At 38.9% G+C, this 21,592-nt stretch overlaps 1 protein-coding gene across 2 annotated transcripts in view; it reads right to left on the bottom strand.

Annotated features, from left to right (window-relative positions):
* Positions 1–301: 301 nt before the first annotated feature.
* mcf2lb (mcf.2 cell line derived transforming sequence-like b) overlaps positions 302–21,592 on the bottom strand; it is a 31,643-nt gene continuing 10,352 nt past the window's right edge. The window contains exons 2-33 of one of the 2 annotated variants that reach the window (XM_055032095.1): positions 21,194–21,277; positions 19,131–19,245; positions 16,291–16,381; positions 11,966–12,085; positions 11,129–11,245; positions 10,734–10,883; positions 10,527–10,651; positions 9,565–9,679; positions 9,361–9,480; positions 8,701–8,892; positions 8,424–8,615; positions 8,030–8,189; positions 7,126–7,178; positions 6,954–7,039; positions 6,751–6,817; positions 6,545–6,660; positions 6,378–6,447; positions 6,189–6,281; positions 6,013–6,105; positions 5,806–5,931; positions 5,341–5,562; positions 5,165–5,257; positions 5,003–5,081; positions 4,820–4,892; positions 4,261–4,364; positions 3,908–4,000; positions 3,120–3,179; positions 2,681–2,746; positions 2,079–2,179; positions 1,768–1,880; positions 1,233–1,336; positions 302–1,142 (exon numbers count right to left, since the gene is read on the bottom strand). In XM_055032095.1, the coding sequence (XP_054888070.1) occupies positions 1,096–1,142; positions 1,233–1,336; positions 1,768–1,880; positions 2,079–2,179; positions 2,681–2,746; positions 3,120–3,179; positions 3,908–4,000; positions 4,261–4,364; positions 4,820–4,892; positions 5,003–5,081; positions 5,165–5,257; positions 5,341–5,562; positions 5,806–5,931; positions 6,013–6,105; positions 6,189–6,281; positions 6,378–6,447; positions 6,545–6,660; positions 6,751–6,817; positions 6,954–7,039; positions 7,126–7,178; positions 8,030–8,189; positions 8,424–8,615; positions 8,701–8,892; positions 9,361–9,480; positions 9,565–9,679; positions 10,527–10,651; positions 10,734–10,883; positions 11,129–11,245; positions 11,966–12,085; positions 16,291–16,381; positions 19,131–19,245; positions 21,194–21,277 (3,440 nt within the window). In that variant the 3' untranslated portion in view covers positions 302–1,095. The remainder of the gene's footprint in view (positions 1,143–1,232; positions 1,337–1,767; positions 1,881–2,078; positions 2,180–2,680; positions 2,747–3,119; positions 3,180–3,907; positions 4,001–4,260; positions 4,365–4,819; positions 4,893–5,002; positions 5,082–5,164; positions 5,258–5,340; positions 5,563–5,805; positions 5,932–6,012; positions 6,106–6,188; positions 6,282–6,377; positions 6,448–6,544; positions 6,661–6,750; positions 6,818–6,953; positions 7,040–7,125; positions 7,179–8,029; positions 8,190–8,423; positions 8,616–8,700; positions 8,893–9,360; positions 9,481–9,564; positions 9,680–10,526; positions 10,652–10,733; positions 10,884–11,128; positions 11,246–11,965; positions 12,086–16,290; positions 16,382–19,130; positions 19,246–21,193; positions 21,278–21,592) is intronic. The other variant, XM_055032096.1, reaches the window with a different exon arrangement.

Here is a 21,592-nt window from a genome sequence, read left to right on the forward strand (position 1 = left end):
GGGTGTTTTTCCAATTTCTAGGTGGCGCCGTAGAGACATTTCTGTTGCAATTTTTGCTACGACTTTAAAATACGTAAATTTTAAACAGGCTTAAGGCCTCCGCCAAGTTTGGTGAGTTTTTGAATATGATAAAGCCCCAAAAAGCCAATTCATTTGGGTGGAAGAATAATAATAATAATAATAAACAATAGGAAAACAATAGGCCTTCGCAGCGCTTAGCTCGGGCCTAATAATAAACAATAGGAAAACAATAGGCCTTCGCAGCGCTTAGCTGCTCGGGCCTAAAAAGAAACACGATCACTGGTTTGTAACAATTTGTTTATGTAAAAAAATTAGACAAGTCACCAGGTAGTGACGTCACCATACTTAGTGTACAATATAGCGATTTCATTAACAAATATCTCATGACAGACAGTTATTATTACATATTATCTACATTCAGAAAATGACCCCCTGCACATGGAATAAGTTAGTACAGTGGACTCTGGGTTTTTACACTGAGAAACATTTGTTGCATTAATAAAATTCACAAATAGATGGACGTTCACAAAGTTTGGACATCTGAACCGGTTTCTACAGACAGGCTGACACTAAACAAACAGCAGACAGGAGAATTCATGAATACAAATGGGTGTGTGTTATATTTAAATAAATACTGAGCTGACAAAAGGTAAACACATTTCTCCCCCTCCATCCCCTTTTTAGAGCCGATGAATGTGAAATATTTTTTTCGTAACTTTTCCTTGCTTGTGAAGTGATAAAAAAGATGCATCAACAGATCTCAGTCCTGCTGGTCCACTCATACATCTAAAACTGATCAGAAAAATGTCTGCTGCCAGATCACTTTACTACACAGTGGAGTTGTTTCTCTAATGTTTACACTTCAACAGTATAATGGTAACGACGTTATGAGACCACATGGCGTACGGGTTTAATAAAAACAATGACAAACATACAACTTTTTGTGCAAAATCCAGGAGTACTGATGTTGGCATTACAACACAGATGCAGCCACGTGATGCTTGCATTCAGGAGGGCAGTTCCTTGACCGCAGAAGTGCAGAGGAGTTCAGGGTTTGACGCTCGATGAGTTTGCTTAGGTCTCGCTGCAGCTGGAGGATGTGCTGAGGTTCCCACTGCCTTCTGTTGGAAACGCAATAAAAACCTGAAGAGCGCTCGCTCTCCGAAGGAGCACGCCGTCTGACTTTTAGGCGATAAAGTGTGTTTAAGTACCTGAGCTGCTGAGAGACTGACAAGACTTGGACTTCTCCATGAGGGTCATGAGAATAGCAGCAGCCATCCAGCCCTCCTTCGATGTGTTGAGGTTGCGCACAAACCTGTGAAAACCAACCAATGAAGCATCTACAGCTTTTATTCTCTGTGTAAAGTTTGGGAATCAGTTGTGCTGATTTTACTGGTTGCAAAGAAAACAATAAAATCATCTGTCTGTGTAATTTTAACTTTTTAATGAAAATCACTAAAAAAAGACATTTTTAACTTTGCTCAAATTTTTGAGATCTTTGATTTGATCACAAGTGGTCAGAAGACAACACCCAACGTTTTATATCTTGCGTAATCAAAATATTCAGTTTTCTGAATATTTTGATATTCTTTTAGGATATTCCAAATCCTAAAAGTGGTTCTGATGCAGTAACAGAACCAAACGCTGATTCTGATTTATTTAGTTCTCTGAATATTTTGTGCTGAAAACAGAAGATGTTTCTCAATGTATGCTCTATCTCAGAGACTAGAAATGGTGTGCTCTCACCACTGTCCGTCGTCCCCCTCCTTCACCAGCTGCACCACATCTCCACTCTTCATTAAAAGTTCTTCTGCAGCTCCGTTCTCGTAGTCTGCCATCACGGTGAATTTCCCAGCACACTGCTCACAGTTAAACACAAGAGAGAAATAATAGAAAAAAAAAAAAATCAGCAACCCTCATGAGCTCAAGAGTAATTGGGTATAACAGGAGGAATATTTCAATGAATGGTTAAAAAAATCCCACATCTTAAGAAGAATAACAAAATACAAAAAGCAAAAATATTAAATGGCTGAGATGATCCACAAAGAGTGACCCACCAGCTTCTTGTGGTTTTCTTCTTCTGGATCAGAGTTAAGAGGCTCCTCGGCGCTGGAGTAGCCGTCGTGTTCGTCCAGTGAGAGGGAGGTCTTATTCCATCCTGATCAGAAAGACGCAAAAAAATCTCTTTTAGTTCAAAAGCTAAAGCCACTGTTCCACATCTCTGATCTTCAGTCGGAAAAGAAAAACGCAGCTAGACCCAGTAATCCAACTACGACTTCATTATATCCTCAGCCACAACCAAAAAAAAGTCTGGAAACTCCAGATGCCGGCATGCAAATGGGGAAAAAGTGTCGAGTGACCATTCCCGTGATGTGTTTTTTATTCCCTAAGTCTAAAAGGAAAGAAAGGCTCCATGTGAAGGTGAAAGAGAGGGCCAAGACACAACCAGCGTGAGCAAGCCAGTGCCAGAATACCTCTCCACTTTGTCTGTAAGAGACTAGAGGTGCTGAACCACCTGGCCCTGGTCAGGTGGAGGGGGGGAGGACCTGAGGGACACGAGGCAAAGCTGGTCACGCAGCCTGAGTTAGGTGTACGTAGCTTTAAACCATGGCTGTCCTAAAGCACCAAATGTCATAGGCCAAGAAGAAGAATAGAGTACCTTTGAAGCCAAATGGCGTGGGATCACTCTGCCGTTTTGTGTTGTGATCTGGGCTGGTGGGGGATCCTACCGTCAAGCAAACAGAGGGAAAAAAAGCACAGATGGTGAGGCATGAAAGAGATCAGCAGCAAAATATTAGTCATTGCGAGGTAGGACAGCAAACAGCACAACTCTAATCCAACCCAAAGAGAACATAAAAACAGGCAGGTAAAGGTAAAAAAACCCCCAAAAACATCACTACCTTTACTGAGGACAGCAGAAGCTCAGGTTTGCACAAACAAGCGTTTCATCTACACATACCTTTTTCATAGAGGATATAGGGTAGTACATTAACTGTACATTAATGAGCATTAAATTGCTTTACTTATCAGGTGAAACTATCTACTGTGAAAAAGGCATCACAGCTAAAGAGGAAATGGGATCTAGAGCTGCTTGATACCTGAAGACGGGCAGATTATCATGGGGAATGTATAACATTTGTCATCAGTGCTTGTGGGCTCTGTGGACAGAAACGCACCTTTAACAGGCATCTGTGACGAGGATTTTCCCTTTTGCTTAATTAGTCCACAGAAGAATCAAAAGTGTCTCTTAGACTGCCTTCACACTGGATCAAGACCGCCATGTGATGTCAAGTTTGAAGGTCACTGGATGATGATTTGAAAAACCTTCATTTAATGTTAATTTAATTCGCGAGGTGTCTGTGCCTCCTAGATCAGTGTCAGCTCCTCTGAGGAGGAAGAAATACCATCAGTAATCCCATCATCTTATCAGCAGAAATTATTTTCATAACCCAATAAGCTACCCTTTCTCCTGCCACTGTTATATGATGAAAGGGCAGCTCTTTAACATTTTGCCAATAGGAGTCTCAACTTCCCTCAGACTCTGAAAAACCTGTAAATGTGTGCAATTTGTATAAGTGAGCACCTTTCACCTGTTGTGAATAGATAGTTTGGGAAATGAAAACGTTGATGGATGATTTGTTCCATGCACAATGCATGAAACACTTTGCACCAATGCACATTGCAGCTGTGGTGTCAGAAGTCTTGGTCTTAATCCAGTGTAAAGGCGGCTTTGGTGACTCATGTTGAGGACTATTTGCCTATCAGAGGCTCGTCAGGACTTTTAACATGATCACACGTTTTCATCAACTAATCGGTTTTAGATTCAACCAAAAGTAATATCTTGCATTGATAATCATACGATTGTTGAAAAGCGGCTGAAAGTTACCTTTCTGAGCTTTGAGGTTACTGAAGCCCTGTAAAGTAAAACGCTTTTTAGCCACAGCAGCTCTGTCTGAGGTCGGGCTTGTCACTGCTTCGTCTGACCCCCCGAGGAAAAATCAACAAGAGGGAAATCCAGAAGGAGGGAAGGAAGGAAGAAGGTAAGTTGAGTAAGGGAGAAAATTATCGTAGCGGGAAGAAATGATTGGAAAACAAGTAGTTATAACAGGAATCAGTCAGAAAAAGGACATTGAAAGGAAGACAAATACTTAGTTTCTATAATACATGCCATACAAATGCAGCTCTGTTAGGACAGAATATTCTAAACAGGAATTGTATTTCTTTGGTTTCCTGACTCACCTTTCGCTGTGAGCTTTGGTGAACAAGTAGAGATGACATCAGGGCTGCATGGCTCAGCCTTCTTCTCCTCTCCCTTTTTGACCTTCTGACTCGTCTTAAAAGGGCTGAAGGTAGAAAGAAGGAAAGTCTCAGAGTTGACCTTTGACATTCATTAGAAATATTTGTTTGACAACATCAAGTTAAAGGAAAGAAAATCCACTATTATCTCTGTCATATTTTTTCTGAAAGGAAATTGCCTTCGGGAACTTTAAATACATGTAGAGGGAGTCTTTTAGATTATACATGTATTTGTGGATTCAGATGTTTTAGACTATATTTAAGCTGATTTTCTTGAAGTAAATTTGATTTCTTGAATGAACCACCGTAATTTATAAAGAAAAGTCTCAATGAAGCTTCAAAATACCAGAGAAGCTTTCAGAGATTGAGCAGACTAGACCCAGTAACACAAAGCTGGATAAATATAAAAATCTACTAGAGAAACTGAACATTTCAGTCCATTTATTTAGTGTGCATTAAATTAAGAAAGAGAACCAATGCGATGGAGTTGAACAAAACTTACCTGAGACTCACTGTTCCTGTTGGCACCGGGGGAAACTGAAACACTTGGTCTGGTGCCCTCTGCTGGCTGGCTTCTGAAAGACAACACAAAGGCATAAAAAGAGCAGCAGTTCAGGAGCTTCATAGGTTCGAGTGCTTGTGTTTCATATATATATAGAATGTTGTAATAGTGTTCTCTCTGCACCTCTGCAGGCCTCCAGCTGAGTTGTGAGAACCTTCCTGATCTCATTCACCCATGTGGTTTTTACTTCAGCAGTTGGTGCCTGAAAAAGAAGACTCCACAAATTGAATTGAACTAGAAACGGCTTCATGCAAGCAGATCTCAACGAAGGATTCATTTATTCACCTGAACGATATAAACCTCTTCTCTGGAGCTGGACCAGATTTCAAACTTCTTGTTGTCTCCCTTTGCATTCTCAGTGAACCCCACTGCGTTCATCTGTTTAGAAGGTTCATATAAACCAATAATAGTCAATGACTGAACCAGATGAGACACAGCTACTATTTGGAGGAGCCACTCACACTAAGGGACTGTTTGAAGCTGTATGAAGGAGCCTTCTCGTAGCCCTCTCCGTTCTCCTCCCTCCTCTTGCAGAAGAGCAGAGCCTTCTCGTGGAGGAACAGGTGTCTCTGCATGGGCTTGAAACGAGCCAGGTCTTTAACTTTGGCATGACCTTTTTTGTGCTCAGTCCAAACGCTGAATGAGCCCTGCATGAGGAGCTTTCCTAGATCACTCATATTACCCTGAGAAAGAAACAAAGAAAGACACAAATGATCTACAATGCCCATAGCATATCCTTAGAGATTATCATGTAATTCAAGGGTGACCAAAGGGCGGCCTGGGGGCCCTAAACAACTTAACACGCTGTTAAGCTGTTTAAGCAAACAACTGAAGAACTAATTTTACACGATTAAAAGCATCTAGAGATGTAAAACCACTCAGAATAGTTTTTCATATGTCACTTTTAGAGCCTCTAAGTATTTCACCTCAAATCCTGTGATGGCGATGAGGTGCATGGAGTCGTTGACAGCCTTGAGGATGCCCAAGATGGAGGACAGCGCCTCCTGCAGGTCATCCGTTCCATCGCAGCCCTTACTGTACTTAAGCATTTCCTGCAGTCAGAAACACACCATCTCAGAGCTGCGACGCAGAGACATGCGTCTATTTCCAAAGAGACAAAAACACAGTCTTACTTTCAGCAGCAGCTGATATTTGGTTATTCTCTGAACTGGCTTCAGCAGATATGAATCTAAACCCAGCTTGTGTTCAAGTTTCTTCTGACATTCCTGAAAGCAGGAAAAATGCAAAAAGTTTATTGAATATGTCATGAGTGGTACTGATTTGTGCAGCAGGAGGAGGTTAAATTTACCTGAAAGAAGGCGCAGTCTGAACACTGCCTCCAGAGGCTCTCAGACCGAGGTTTATTGTGACAGTACTTCTCGTAGATCTGCAAGTCAGTCATCTGAGGAAATAAAAAAAAACAGAATTAAATGTGTACGATAAAAAAAGAGAAAGAATTGCTCCTTAAGGCATTCAGATAATTTTGCATTTAATTTACCCTCTCTAAAAAGCATCTTCCCACCAACTCTGGGCAGTCTGTGTAAAGCTCCAACTCTCTCAGGAAGGTTCTACAGCACAGCATTTGTTTATAACTTATTAAATGCACAGAAGACACAAATACAAAAAAATATAACATAGTGTTGCAGACAGGTGGTGCACATTTACCTTTTGTGAAAATGGTAAATCTCTGGCATGTTACCAAACAGAACCTCCTTTTTGTTCTGCAAAGGCGTGGGGATGAGATGAGACATGGCTGGATTGTCCATCTCAGAGGCATAACCCTGTAATCACAACAAAAATAAATAAAGCATGCCAAAAATCCTACAACAACAATAAAAAACGAGGAAGTTTCCCATGGTTTAGACAAACACCTGCAGCACACAGAGCAGCTCCTCCACATAGGCCCTCTCGGTTTCCAGCAGCTCGTTCATTACATGTCTGCAGACAGGATGAACAAGCGGAAACAGAGCTCAAATGAAAGCGACTGAACTGATATCAGATAAAGAGATGATGGTTTTTCATGCAGGACATCTGCTGCGTAATTTGATGAAAGATGAGCAATCTGAACTCTCACCGCCGGAGCACCGCCAGGTTCTCCTCCTCCTCTGACTGAGACGCGTGTCGGCTGCCGCCGTCTTCGTTCTGCAGTTGGCCGTTTCTCTGAAAAGCAAAAGCGATGGAACGGGTCAGGGCGCGTTCAGAAGACCTGGGAACGTTTCACACGTCAGCAGCACAGGGTCGCTTACTTTTTCACAGCTGAGGTTGGACTCCGAATTTTTTTCCAGCTGTGCTTTGTGAGCTGTGTGAGAAAAAGAAAGTGTTAACATTTATAGAAATAAATGTGTGAAAAAATCAGTTTATAAAAATTGACATTTTATTGGATGGCACAATTTGGTGCAAGATCTGGTGCGACACTTATTTGAAAATGTCAAACCATTAAAAATTCAGCATTGACTACAAACAGCAGAAAAGCTACTAAACTATATTTCACTAAACTCGGGAGGTTGTGCAGATTATTTTGTTGACATAAATTTAAATTAAAATATCTGGGAAAATCTACCAGCGCTGGTTATCCAACCTGACTAATCCTAAGAGGAAAGTACATAAAAACATGTCTGCCAAGCCTGGAGGCTGTGATTTCTACTTAAACATGGGTATGAACACTTATCTACCCACTTTTTTTTTTGTTTTTGTTTGTTTGTTAAAGTACTGAGGTCTCTTAACAATATTTTTATTGTGTAATTTCTTTGTGAACGTTTCTAACTTATTTTTTTCATTTACCTCATTTTATTGAGATTTTAATTTGATCTCAATGCCTTTTACCTTTTCAGCGCTATCTCACATACTATTTATATACCACGTTGACCGGTTGATTGATTCATTTTATACGCATTTATGTAGTTGCTATTTTTGATAACTTAGTGTACATCTGTACATAAGATTATTAATCCCAACTAGTTTTTTTTTTCCTGGTTAAATAAAGGTTTACAAGTACAACAAAAAAGCAGAAAATTAAAGTCCAGAATGGAGAGTTTTAATTTTTTTTTTAAAATGCACTTTTTAATTCCTGCAGAAATGAAATAGTTAATTCAGCACTGAAGAGTGAAGTCATACTCAGAGAGCTGACACTGACGCAGTGTGACGGCTCACCAGGAGAGTTGAGTGGTGATTTGATGAAGGCTTCTGGTCTCGGAGCCACTGGCTGCACTGGCCTGGTTTGTTTGGCTGCTAGCTTCTTGAGGCTGATCTTCCGCTTGTCAAACATCTCCTGCATGGACGCTTGCTTTTGGTAAACTTTCTCCACTTGCTCCTGCCATGCAAAAAAGCCATCGGGAGATGGATTGAGAACATTTCAATTGAAAGGTGGAGTTTTCATCTGCTGGTTGGCATTCAGCACATAAGCAGCGCTGCAGCTGTGAGCCCATAAAGTGCGACCTTACCGCTCCCTGATGTCAGACATATGATGACAATCGAGTCACATTGTTTACCATAACTGCATCTAGTTGTCATAACTCCTGTGACATTTAAATGCTGGTTTTCTAACCCTGAACTGCTGGTTCAGCACTTCTTCGTACTCCCTCCAGATGGCGCCGAGGTCAGTCAGTTGATTCTGACCAGCGTTGTCTAGGTAACGCTCCAACTCCTGCAAGGCCAGCTCGGCCCCCTCATGGGACTGGCACTTGTCCACTGGCTGAGAGGCCAGCAGATAGATGCCATCGTCGACCCATTTAGATGCCTGGACGGGGCAGAAGAGCAGGGGAGAAACTATAGAGTGGTAACAGACCGAAGGCGCTCTGATTTAGGTGTTTGTGTTTTCTCACCCTCTCCAGCCGATGGTGCAGCTCCATGGCTCTCAGCAGGTAGTCCTTCTTGGTCCTGATTTTGCAGCTCAGGCTCTCGCTGACGGCTCTCAGCTCGCTGCATTTGGGCTGGATGGAGTCCTCGGCATAGTGGGTCTTCTGGATGAGTTCATCGCCCTCACGAGACAGCGCCGAGGCTCTCTCCAAAACCTCCTGCAGGACAGCAAATTAGTATATATATATTAGTAAATATATATATATATATAAATTGCAATCAGCACTGCAATTTCCAGGTGTGAAAAACAGAAACAACAAAGGAGAACTTGGATGCAAAATAAGATATAATATTTGCTGTCTGCATGTCAATGGCATATATGGCCAGTCAGATGAACTGTTAGACCATATGTTGATTTTGGCACACTGTCGGGCATGCCTAATAAAGACATCACATAAAATAGTCCTGTTAAACTGATTTGAGAGGCTAAATGTAATTTGTTAATTTTGTGTTCCCAATAAAGGGCATAAATGTCTTGTCAGCAATAATAGACAGTGAGCTTAAAAAACCATAATTGGACAACATTAAGCAGTCAGAGTCAATAAAAAATGTAACACAACAAAGACATATTACATAGGTTTCCACCCGCACTGGATAAACAAATGTTTTGACATTTAGTGACTCACAGAGACTCGCTCTTCAAAGGAGGTGAGCTCACAGAAGATGTGGTCAGCGTGAGCGGGGCTGATCCCAACCTCGGAGAAGGTTACCAGCTTCTCCGACAGGCTGTCCAGCAAACCTCTGACCTGCAACAAAGCGCCGTCACTTTCAGTAATCATTTCAAAACAAATAAAAGGATTAGGTTTACTAAAAGAGCTCGGTCAGCTCACCTCTCTGTAGTTGTGCTCAAAGTGTCGCAGTTGCAAACACTGCTCCAGTTTGGTCTGATGCCTCAACCAGAACTCGTCAAAAGCCCTTTCTGTCTCGTCCAGCTGAGACAGCAGTCTGAATAATAAAAAATATTAAATAGAAATATAATGGGCTTGCATATTGTTGTGTGAAAGGGGTGACAGTCCTTGTCTGTATCTGAATATGCAGTGAAGAGATCAAACCTGCTGATATAAGAACTGATAATTTTCTCTGTGTGATAAAAGCACACAGAGAAAATTTGATATAAAAAAATAAATATTTACTCTACTGACTTTAATCTGAATTTTAGTAAATTAGTCGCTTCATAAAATTAACTGACATAACATATTTAATCAGTGAAAACAATTTTTAACACCAAAATAGGACAAATGTAGTATGAAAGACAGACAGCCGATTTGAGATTCAAGATGTTTGTGTTTATATCTTGCATTCTTAAGACTGACCACCAGAGGGCCTCACTGAGGCAGACTGTAGCTTAGAAACTACATTTTAGGTTCCCATTAGATGTAGACCCTAGTCATTTAAATTAACATAATTAAATGTTTATCACTATGCAAGTAACAAATCTGCAACATATTTGACTCTCTTAAAAAATGATTGGAATAAAATAATTTTTTAAAGTTAATTTAATGATTGGGTCTGCTTTCTGTGGTTTGGGTCCAGCACTTTTAACAACTAGTTTCACCAAAATGGGGTCAGTCAAATCTTTAACTAAAAGCAATTGTTGACATTTCAGTATGAAACATTACATCACAATGACATGTTTATGTTACAACTCTTCTCAATTGATTTTTACGAACACGAGTAGCATGAATCGTTGCATTTGAACTTTTACTTCATTTTCTATTTGTTTAAGTCTTTTTGTAGGCGTCTGTCCAAATTGGGTTTGTATTTTGGTGGCTGAGCTGGGAGTGTGACTGACCTTTGAACTGTTGCCAGGTTTTCCAGTTCGTCCTGGTTCATGTTGTGGTCAGGGTCTCTTATTACAGGTTCATTGATGCTCTCCAGCAGCCTGCTGCCTTGACCCAGAGCAACCAGTATGTCCTCCTGGATAAACACATGGGACAGCATTTATCAGCCAGAGCAGAGGGGGGGAGCAGGAGACAACATGTGTTAGAAAGGGGGGCACCTTCATTTTGTCCCTTTTGCTGGTGTGTGTGCTTAGCAGGATGGTTGTCGTCTTAATTTCATTCGGGAGTTCAGTTTCTGCCAGCTCCGTCCCAAATGACTGCAGTGTCTGCGCTGTTCTCTTCACCATCAGTGCAAATCCCTCAATGGCCTGAAGCAAGGAATCGGGATTTTCAGCATCGATTCTCATCATCTTTTTAAAAAAATTTTTTAAATTATTTTACTGAAGATAACCCTTTTACTTCCTTCAGCCTATTAGAAAATCAACTCAGTAGCATGTCATCACCATGTAAAAAAGCCTCTTTGTGTTTATACATACTCATATGCAGCAAACTATCCTTTTGTTTGTTATGGACATCGAGAGCGTTCAGGATATACTTCTAAGTGTTTTCATACAGTTCTGTGTGAGATCCACTTCTCGTGGCAGTAGTCCTGCGTTCCTCCGAGTTCCCGTGTCAGCTGGGTGCGGTCGATATAGGAGTGCAGCTCACTCACGGAGCTCAGCATGATCACCTGAGGAGAAAGCATCCCGCCACACACCGATGTGAAAATACAGGCCTCATCGTGGCTCACAAATATCTATGTCAACTCTATTCCACATCTGGAATAGGAAGTGATTTAATTACAGCTCAAAATGAAAAGTAGAACACAGCATCCCCCAAATCAAAGTTTGTATGAGATTATTTCAGCTGTATTCATTTTTATGTAAAACATGTCTTTGTTTCTGCTCCAGTCGTCCATTTTAAACTCATCAACTCATCCAGAAATCCTGGACTTTTTCTGGTCCAATCTCCTTGGATGGTAAGACTAAGCTGTTGTTTTGAATTGATTATAATTTTATAGTGGAGTGACTGATTTAGAAATTGTCTAAAGTGTTTTTTGTGAAGGCGTCAGACAGCTCGTTTTCAATCAGACATCTAACCGTGATTTTCCATGGTTTTCTTTAAAATGCTGGATAACGGTGTGTGGTTTTAGCTGACTGAAGTAGAAATAAATGCCCTCCTTTATTCCTCACCAGAAATTAAGTTTTATTACTCATTACAGATAATTTTAAAGGTTTTTTCCAGAATATTGATACATTTACTTCTGTTTTTCTTTTGGACAGTAAAGACTTTTTCAAAAGTCTGCATTAATCAAATGTTAGCTCTCGTTTGTGGTTGTACTGTTAAAAGCCAAGTAGGAAAGAATAAGTACACAGAGTGTTTGCTGACTGGAAAAACTGGTTACACCCACCGGCACCTTCATCTTGAACTCATCCTTGTTGAACTTAAAGAGGATGTCTGAGAGCGTCCTCTGCAGCAGGGTGGTGGGCCGCAGAACCAGGACCAGCTGGAGGTTCCCGGGGAAGGAGCCCTGAAGTTACAATGTCAGATCGAAATCAGATTACAAAATGTTATTTACAGAGAAATCTACTGAAATTTCAGGGTATTTTCAGCAGTTTTTTCGATATCGTTAGCAATGAGTATGTGCAAACGTTTATTATGTTGTAAATTTCACAAATCACAAAAAAAGGCTTAATTTTGTTTCCAGTAATGCTTTTCTGACTTCAAGATTAAATTAGATTCCATTTTTGAACCAGCTAAGCTATTAAAAACTAGTTCTTATAGACAATAAAAACCTCATAAATCATTAATTACGTAAGAGTTATGAGGACAGAGCTTTTGTACACCAAAATCAATGCTTTTAAAGAATTGGCTATAATCTGTGACACTTATGTTGTTTACAAAAAAAAAAAACTAAACTAAAAAAATCATGATTGTCAGTTCTGTGCTATGCAATCAGAATCAGATCCTGCTTAAGAAACTTGAGCCAGCTAACTATGTTAGATGTGCATTTATTTCTTCATGAGTTGAAAAAATGTGGCAAATTAAAGATACAGAACATGTTCGAAATGTAAAACAATACAAAACATCCTTTTATCTTCATACATTTGTTTTTGTTCTTTCTTTTTTGACTGTGGATTATGGAGTACAGTATAGAAACAGTATATTATTTTCATATATTTATCTTGGCTAAATAATGGACAAGTCGAAACTCAATAGTTATTTAAGATTATGTAGAAGATACTGTACTTATATAACAGTGCAGACATAATCCACCTCCACCAACACATTTATTTTCAGACAAGACGCTGCCGCCTCTGCAATCACTTTCTTCCTGTCTCTGTTTTAGCTCCTATTTGAAACCGTTTCTCAAAGCTTCAACGGAGAGTGATATGACGGGGGGAGGAATGAGGAATGCAACTTAAGTGTCTTTTAATATCTGCGTTTCAGCAAATACCTAGACCAGAAATGGGCCATAGCAGAAATCTGAATGTTCTTAAAGGGCCGGTTATGCCAGAATATATTGATGAAACCAATGAAATTGTTAAAAATATCAATATATAGGTTTTCCTCCAGGATTGTGAGATTGTTTTAGTGTTTTTTTTTTGTAGTGCCAGTTTAGAAATGTTTACAATATTTGCGCTAATGTATGATGTTAAATGTGACTTTTTAATCACTCATCATTTCAATTACGGACTATAACTTGACATCAAGTAAAGGTGAGGCAGCTGTCACTTAAACTCAATGTGCAGTAAAATCAGAACAAAAAATGTGGAGCCTTGCTGATTTGTGTAAATTTTGCAGATGTGTGAAAAACTGGAAGGTTTTACTGATGTAATTTGGAGTCTAGAGGGCCAGATAAAAAGCTGGGGCGGGCCAGATTTGGGCCCTGCGCCTTGAGTTTGACACATGTGACTTTGACGTTACAGCTGTTTAATGTTTTTCGTCCAGTCTTTGTTTTCTTCTTTCTCTACTTTTTTTATACTTTTCGTTATGATTTGTAAAATTCAAAAATGCTTCCTAACATTTTAATTATAAACGTAACTGTATGTTTTTTTTTTAAATGTTTTCAGCACATTCAAATAACACATATTCATCATGCTGTGTTTCCACTCAGCTGAGCCAGTGAACCAAGTAAAACACCAATTAAAATGTCATGACTGACTCCCAGTGACAGACTGCTGTGGAAGCGACTGGATGACAGCTACGGGTAGACGCTCATCTCCCTTCCTGAGGCTGTGCTTTTGTTAAAGTGGACCTAATTAGCCAATGACCTAAATGCACGGCTCGGCTGATTGGCCACTGTACTTGACTGGTCTGGAAACGCTGGCCTAAGCAGATGTGATAGTAAATATGTTGTTGATATAAATCTCATGGGAAAACCTCTTGTAGCTGAATTAGAAAATCAACTCAGGGTTTGCCCTTGCTGGGGGCTGGAAGGAGGAGGATGAAGCGGATGTTCACGGATGAAGAGTACAGTCTGTGGGATATGCAGATGTTTTCAAATTACTTTGCAGCAGAACAAAGAATAACCTCTTTCTCAGAGTGTTTATGATTAATGTCAAACATTTTACTGAATAATAGGCATGTCAAGTAAGTCTGTTTTTTTTTTTAATGAAATCTATTTAGCAAAATAATCACATCTTTAGTAGATGTAATTAACATGCAACTATGTTCATCTTTATTAGATGTTTACTTTAGGTTTCAAATTTTAATTAAAGAAATATTTGTACTAGAACCTTCACATCAACAAAAAATACATTATTATTTTCTGATGAATTATTTAACTAAATAAGCCCCCAAATATATACAGTTTAGAAATACACTAAAAAGCTACAAACGGCAGCAAGTATCAGAATACCTTTAGGTAAATTCATGTACTTATATATCTACCTAAGTTTACAACATTATGTTTATAGTATTAACCCTTATTGTTGTAAACTAATAGAATAAAACTGTTTATAGCTGATTCCAAAATAAATAGTTAATGATTGCTTACGTTATACCTTATGTTGAAAGTGACCTAAATCAGTTTCAATCGGTGTCACCAGTGTAGAGCTTTACAAAAAGTACCAGCCAGTGAATCGGTGCATCTCCAATATGATGAACAGAAAAATGTACATCATATCAAACATGTTGATGTTTAACAATCTAAGAAATACAGGACTTTTTCTTCATGGATCTGCAATAAAACTATAAACATGCTTGGTCTTCTTCTGAAGCATGGAGCTTTGCTGTTTGGGTCTGATTGCTGCACGCTCTGACAGTCACAGCTTAGTAGCTCTTGGTTCTTTGTTCAGTGGCAGACAAAAAACAAGACACAAACAAATCTCAAAGAAGAGCTAGCTTAATGATGAACATCGGGGACCAGCAACGCAACGAAAGGCCTAATTGAAACCAGTCCATAAATACATTACTGAGGTCTATATGAAATCATGCTGCAAACATAGCCACAACCCAGAGTACAAGAGTATACACAAACATGTTTACATGCGCAGATGGAAAAACTGAAGACCTTAAAAGACAATTTTGTCAACAGGAACAAAGCTCATTGCCTCAGACAGATCCTCACATGCACAAGGAGGCTGAAGAACCTCTTCAGCTTTTATCATCTTGTATTTAGCTGCTCAGCTGAATTATCTCAAGGAGGACATTATTGCAGGGCTGACTGAATGCCCTCTATTAAAGTCTTCCAACCTGTATAAGTCTGCCCTGTGGGATTAATATAGCTTAATTAAATTGAAAATGACTGAGCGAGTCTGCTACGGGTCTATAAACAACGGATGGTGGCGTTCAATTCTGATTCTCCTCATAGCACATTTAATCCTTTTTATTTTTTAAAACCTATGTGACATTCAGTTTGGATGACTGATCTGAAGGTCAGCTCAGCATGAAGCATGAAGAAAGCAGCTTTTTAAAATGAAATTAGCACAGGTTTTAATCCTTTTTCCTATGCTGCTTTTTAGCAGGACGGGTATTTAATAGGTTGGGGGAGTAATAAAAGCTTCACTGTGTTCATAAAAGTAAAGCTGCCCCCTGTCATTAAGAGTTTAAAACCACACTGCTAATCAACAGTTCATTGTTTATACCAAAACAAATGCTGGCTTTATAAGAAGTTGATGTGTGAGAACAAAGCCAAAATAGTGAACTGTGTGAATTTTTTTGTTTTTCAGTAGAAACATCCAGCGATTGGTTATGATGCTGAAGGAAAAGTTGCACAATATTCAGAGTAATTTATATATTTAGTTTACGGTTGCTAAGGTTTTCTCATTTAGAGAAAAAGCTCAGAGTGGATGGATACAAATGGACAAATATCAATAACAACTAATATTATCAGATGGCTTTGTTTTTATTTAAAACTATCCAGATCTGAAAATACTTAAAAGTTACACTTTCCAGTGTCCATCTGAATATTGCAATTCTCTTCAATACTAAAAATGCATAAAGTTGAAACCATGATGATGAATTTAACCTGCAGCTTTGGAAGCACTTTATGGCTGCAGCAGGAGCACATTAAAGGAAGTGATCACACTCCCACTGACCCTTGAGGGTGGAAGTGATATCTTAGGTGAAACTGTGACGGCAACTTGATCAGTCTCCTGCAACTCTCTATGACATAACAGATATCTTCCACCCCTGGGAGTGAAATGTGTCATTGTGTGGATTTCTTTCTCAGACGGTTGAATGTCCATCTCTAGAGTTTTTGCAGACGTTCAAGCATAAAGACAAACTCACTGCAATACGAAGCAGAGTCCCCTTGACAGCCGCCCATCGGTCCTGCCTGCGATCGATGACCAAGATGAAACCTACATCTGTCGATGGCAAGCTGCCACAAAAAACAAAGAACAATGTTCAACACAAAGCAGCGGCGATCAGATAAGTCCAGATAGAGGGTTAGTTGTGGAGGAGCCCTCTGTCTGGACTTGAGTCATACGTCCTTTTAAACAGCAGCTCAAAGAAGCAAAAACAAATAAAACATACATATTGTTTTCCCCGTGTGGCATAAAAAACTAATCCAAATGCTTGCTCCCAGCAGTGCTGCTTTGTTGTGCTGCTCCTTATCTCCTCAGACAGCCGCTGCGGTCCACAAAAAGAGGTGCTCTGAAGCTTCTCCAGATCTCTTGGCCACCAGCCGTAAGCGTTCGCATTTTTTCCCCCGTGCCTCCCACCCCTTCCCTCCTACACAGCCGTCCCACGAAGAGAGAGGAACGCGTCCGCACAGGCGACTGCGAGCGAGATCCAGCAGCACAACTCACAGCAGGTTTGAAAGCAAGATGCACCATCAGCAAAAGTGCACACAAGCCTCCCGGCACGTTCATCAGCCCTCATGTAGGCATGGCTTCCTGTATTATTTGTTTACATTCATCAATCTGAACCTACAGTCTAAACTACCAGGTTGAAAGAGTTTAAACAAAAAGGCTTCTCTCTGCAGCAGGTAAAAGAGATCCACTGTGTTTGTAGTTTATGGAGAATAATGCTTTGGACCATAAAAGATTTAAGCATATGCACCGCCCATGTTGCATTATTGAACTGTCCAATGAGAGATCAGGAGACGCAAGACTTAAACCAATCAGTGATGCAAGTGAACAATAGACAGATACAGTAGCCAGTTAGGAGAGTGAAAGATGTAGGAGACAAAATAATCCTCAGACCTCAGTCAATCAGTTGACTCTCAGTTAAGACTCTTTATATTAGAAATATTGACATTATTAGAAAATTATTAATTGAAACAAAAGAAAAACTATTGTCACAAAATATATTATTTAATCCTAATATGCAGTGCCTGTTGGTATGAAGGGATGCCTGGGTTTTCATCCTGGACAAGATTTTTCTATTTGACATGTTTTGACATTTGTAGTATAAATATGCATTTTAACTTGAACAATTTCATTAATTTGCTTGGTTTATGAAAAGGACTTCAAGAAGCTATCGTTGCATTACCCCGACCCAGTTTTTGAAACAATGACTCAGGGTAATGGTGGGAAATGAGATGCTAAAGACACAGCAAAATATTAATTTCATAATCTTTTTTTTTTTTTAAACACTTAAACTCTGTCTAAATAAAAAAAATTAATGACACTTCGATGCCACAAAAACATTTTGATATTTTGCATAATATTTCCAAAAGAGAAATCAGAATTAGCCTGATTTAGAGGCTTCATAAATTGGCCTCAAAAGATTGATTGTTGCAGTACAACTCCTGTTGTTCTCTGTTCTTTGAAATTGTGTAGTGCAATACTGATGTAAACCAACTTTTATATTTTCTCAAAATTGCAGGAACTGCCTGTTTATAAATACAAAATTATATAAATGTTGCTAAAAATGTTGGTTTTCTAGTCATTGATTTGAATTTCACGGTTATTTGGGATAATCTCAAATATAAGATTCTATTTCAGATTTATCAAAACTGTGAGGTGATGCTTCTGTTGCAAACATGATCCAGTTTCTCAGAACAAAGATCACAGAAGCACCTTGAGCTGTGTGTCGATTGGTAAAAAGCTTTTCTCTAACGTCTAATGCAGAGTTTTGGAACATTTGCTGCATGAACGCATTTGCAGACACAGCAACAGAAACTCTATTTTACCCTCTTGTCCTTCTTCATTGCTTAGCAAGTCAGAAAAATTGCGTAAATAACTACATATTCTCAGATTAAAGTTTGTGTGTAATCCCATCTGTATTAAATAAGGAAATGAAATAGAAATAAAATGTTTGGGGCATCCTTCAGCCAGATCGTGAATCTTTCCTAAAATGAAAAGGAGAATTTATATTTTACTTTGTAACAAAACTTATTTAAGAAGCTCAGTTAAGTCTGGATTTTCTCCAGAGACCATGTAAACCCAAATGTAATCTTTAGAAGCAAAAGTTCCTGTGAGTTCATGCATGTTTGTCAAAAGCAGCTCTGCTCAGTTGTCTGTATGCATTATTCAGTCTCAACCAGTTAAGAGTCACTGCAGTTTCTATTTTTTGCTCCGCTTTTTCCTTTTCAGGCAGGATCACAACAGCAGAGAGAAACACAAAAAAAAACTAAGAGACTATTCTGAACTGTACATATATGTTATAACTATATGTATATTTAAATAAATGGATATTTGTGGGTATATTTGGAGGTAAAAATGTCTTCTATCTGAGGCTCTCATCCCTTTTCCCTTTAAATGCATTTCTTGCGAAATGCATTTAAGATAAAGCATTTCATTATCTTAAACAGGAATCCCGATTTCCATTTTTGAAATCTTACAGAAACCACTAAAGCTTCTTGATTAATAACCAGAGACCTGTACTGTGATCCACTGCCACCTAGTGGTAGGTTTTATACTCACACAAATAACATTTAATGAGTGTCTACTAAGATTCATCATCACTTTCAGTTTTGCTTTCACTTCAAGCATCCTATCCATGCATTAATAATTTTCCAAAAGCCTCAAAAGTGCAGCAGGATGAAGAGAAAGAGAAGATGAAGTCATGAGCGTAAAAACAGATAACATGAAAAACAAGTTGTGATAGAGGAAATAAGGAAAACAGGTAGGATTTTCATCCTCTGTCTCCATCTGCTGCAGTTAGTCAGAAACAGACCTTACCTAGGCACACTTGTTAGATAGGTTAGGACGTTGTGAAACTCTCTGTCCGTGATTTCCCCAAATGCAGGAAACTCTGGAAACACAATGATGGGACTGCCATTATCTCCTCTACCGCCTGGAAGACAGAGGAAGAGAAACGTTGAGCATTTCATTTTTGAATTTAAAGGAATTTTGTACAAACACTGTATGAAAAGGGATGAAACTGAAATCATCATTATTATCAGTCTGAGAAGAAAAATCCTTTTCAAATTTGGAAAGAAACAGAAGAATCAAAGGCTGCAGCGAGCTGATGAAACGGTTCCATGAGATTAAAAGAGTTAAAAGAGCAACGTTTTTCAGCTTAAATCAGTCTAAATTATTTTAATGAAATGTCAAATGATGTCCTGTAGTTTGTTTGCCTTCTGTATTAAGACACTAATGTAGAAGACTAATATTTACTGCTTGTCAGCTGGCTGAAAGAATGTTATTAGGCTTTTACTTTACTTACAAGAAATTCTGAATTCTAGAAATATTTCCATCGATAAAGAGAGTCAGAGGGAGGAAGTTACTCACTCTGACAGTAACACTTATTAAGCTGTTATTGCTTAAAATAAAATTAATTAGATGGTCATGTTTGAGTTAAACCCTTGTGTAAAAAAGATACTGTAAAACTGGTATCTTTATTTGAGATTGGTCAAACTATTTTTAATGTTTTTTTTATTACTTTAAAACTGATTCCTCAGATAAAAAATTAAGATTAGAAGTGGTGACTACACCGCTGTAGCTAGGGTGCGTTATAGTTCCCCTGGATCAGACATGGCAGCCCTAATGTTTTTTTTCTGTGCTCCTATATTTATAAAATACAGCTATGATTGTACTGAACCTAAAATAATCAATGATAAACAGCCAAACAGAAATGTGGTTATGAATTAACAATAAGGAAAGACAACAGGGAAAAGTGATGAGACTTTGACCTAATTTCACATCCTGCTAAGCAGTGGGAGGTAGAGCTGGACTGCTTGGTGAGTATATGAGCAAAAGCCAATAGTGGAGAAATGTTCATCATACCTGAGGCTCAAGATTCAGGAAAAATGATTAAAATAAAAAACTTCCTGTCAACAAAACTGTAGCCATTTTTAACCCTTATTTTACCAGGTAAGTCCTGAGTAATTGATAATTTTACTGCTTATTTTTCAAGCTGCGTATTATTTGATTGCCCCGCAGATCACTTTGGTTTTTAAAGCACTCTTTAAATAAATACATAAATGAATAAAATTAACAGGAAACCAAAAGGGAACATGAATGAAATCAGCAGGTTAAGATAGAAAACACCTGATCATATTTTTAGCAGAATCACACAAGTGAAGAAAGAATAAAAATAATAAAATGTTAAAAAATGAAAGAGATGCTGCAACACTTCGCTTGATGTTGACGACCTCGACAAACTCTATCAATCTCTGTCTGTCTCTCTCACACCTACACACACACACGCACACACACACACACGCACGCACGCACGCACGCACACACACACACACACACACACACCTCCCTCCAAGCAACAGCTGCTCTGTCAGCACATGTGACTGAAATATCAATCCGCCGCCTTTTCTTCTCCCATACCATGGTCATGCTTTCAGCGTCTGCTTTGGGTTTTTCAAACTGTTCCCAGTGTCTGCTGCGTCCGCAAGGTCGCGAAAATAAAAACAGAGGAGAGTTTGGTTTTTTTTTATCCTAAGAGATAATGGAGTAGCTCCATCCAAAAAAAAAAAAAAAACAAAAAAAAAAAAAAAGAAGCATACTGTGAAAGTTTTGGTCAAAAATAGATCCAGGACAGAAGCGACTAAGCAGGAGGTATTTGCTGCTGTGGCCACAGACGAAGTAAAGAGGAGAGGGACAGGCATGACATTTGAATGGCAAATATCAATTCTCCAGATATAAAACAATGTGAACTATATGAATTGGACACAGTTTAAGCACAAATAATTACTGAAGGAAAGCAAACAGAAGTGACATTGGTTACTGTCAAATAAAACAAGCATAAACGTAACCACAGAGAGTGGATAGAAACATAAAACCGTCACCTGAAAGGAAGGCAAACTGTTTTCTGAGATCAGGCGTGATGTCAGAGGCGCGGGGGGGATTGGTGTCCAGCTGCATGATCTCATCTGGAAAAAAGGAGCAAATTCAAATATTTATCCATCAACCCTCCATCCATCAATCAAACCTTAAAAAAATCTGCAAATAATCTTGACAGATAAATATACATTTTGAATAGGCATCCTTTTTCTTTTCTTTTTTTTTAAATTATAGCTACAAATGCAAAACTTATGACAATTTAGAGTTAAGCAGCTAAACAGGTTACAAATGATCAGAATTCTGAATATTGATGAAAAATCTTGATTCACTGGGGTAAAACGTACAGACGCTCAATAAAGTTTCATTTAAGTCTCCTTGGGGTTTTTGCGACTTTCCTTCCATGG

The sequence above is a fragment of the Poeciliopsis prolifica genome, unplaced genomic scaffold (genome assembly GCF_027474105.1).
Source record: "Poeciliopsis prolifica strain line A6 unplaced genomic scaffold, Auburn_PproV2 SCAFFOLD007, whole genome shotgun sequence".
In the NCBI taxonomy this organism is placed as follows: Eukaryota; Metazoa; Chordata; class Actinopteri; order Cyprinodontiformes; family Poeciliidae; genus Poeciliopsis; species Poeciliopsis prolifica.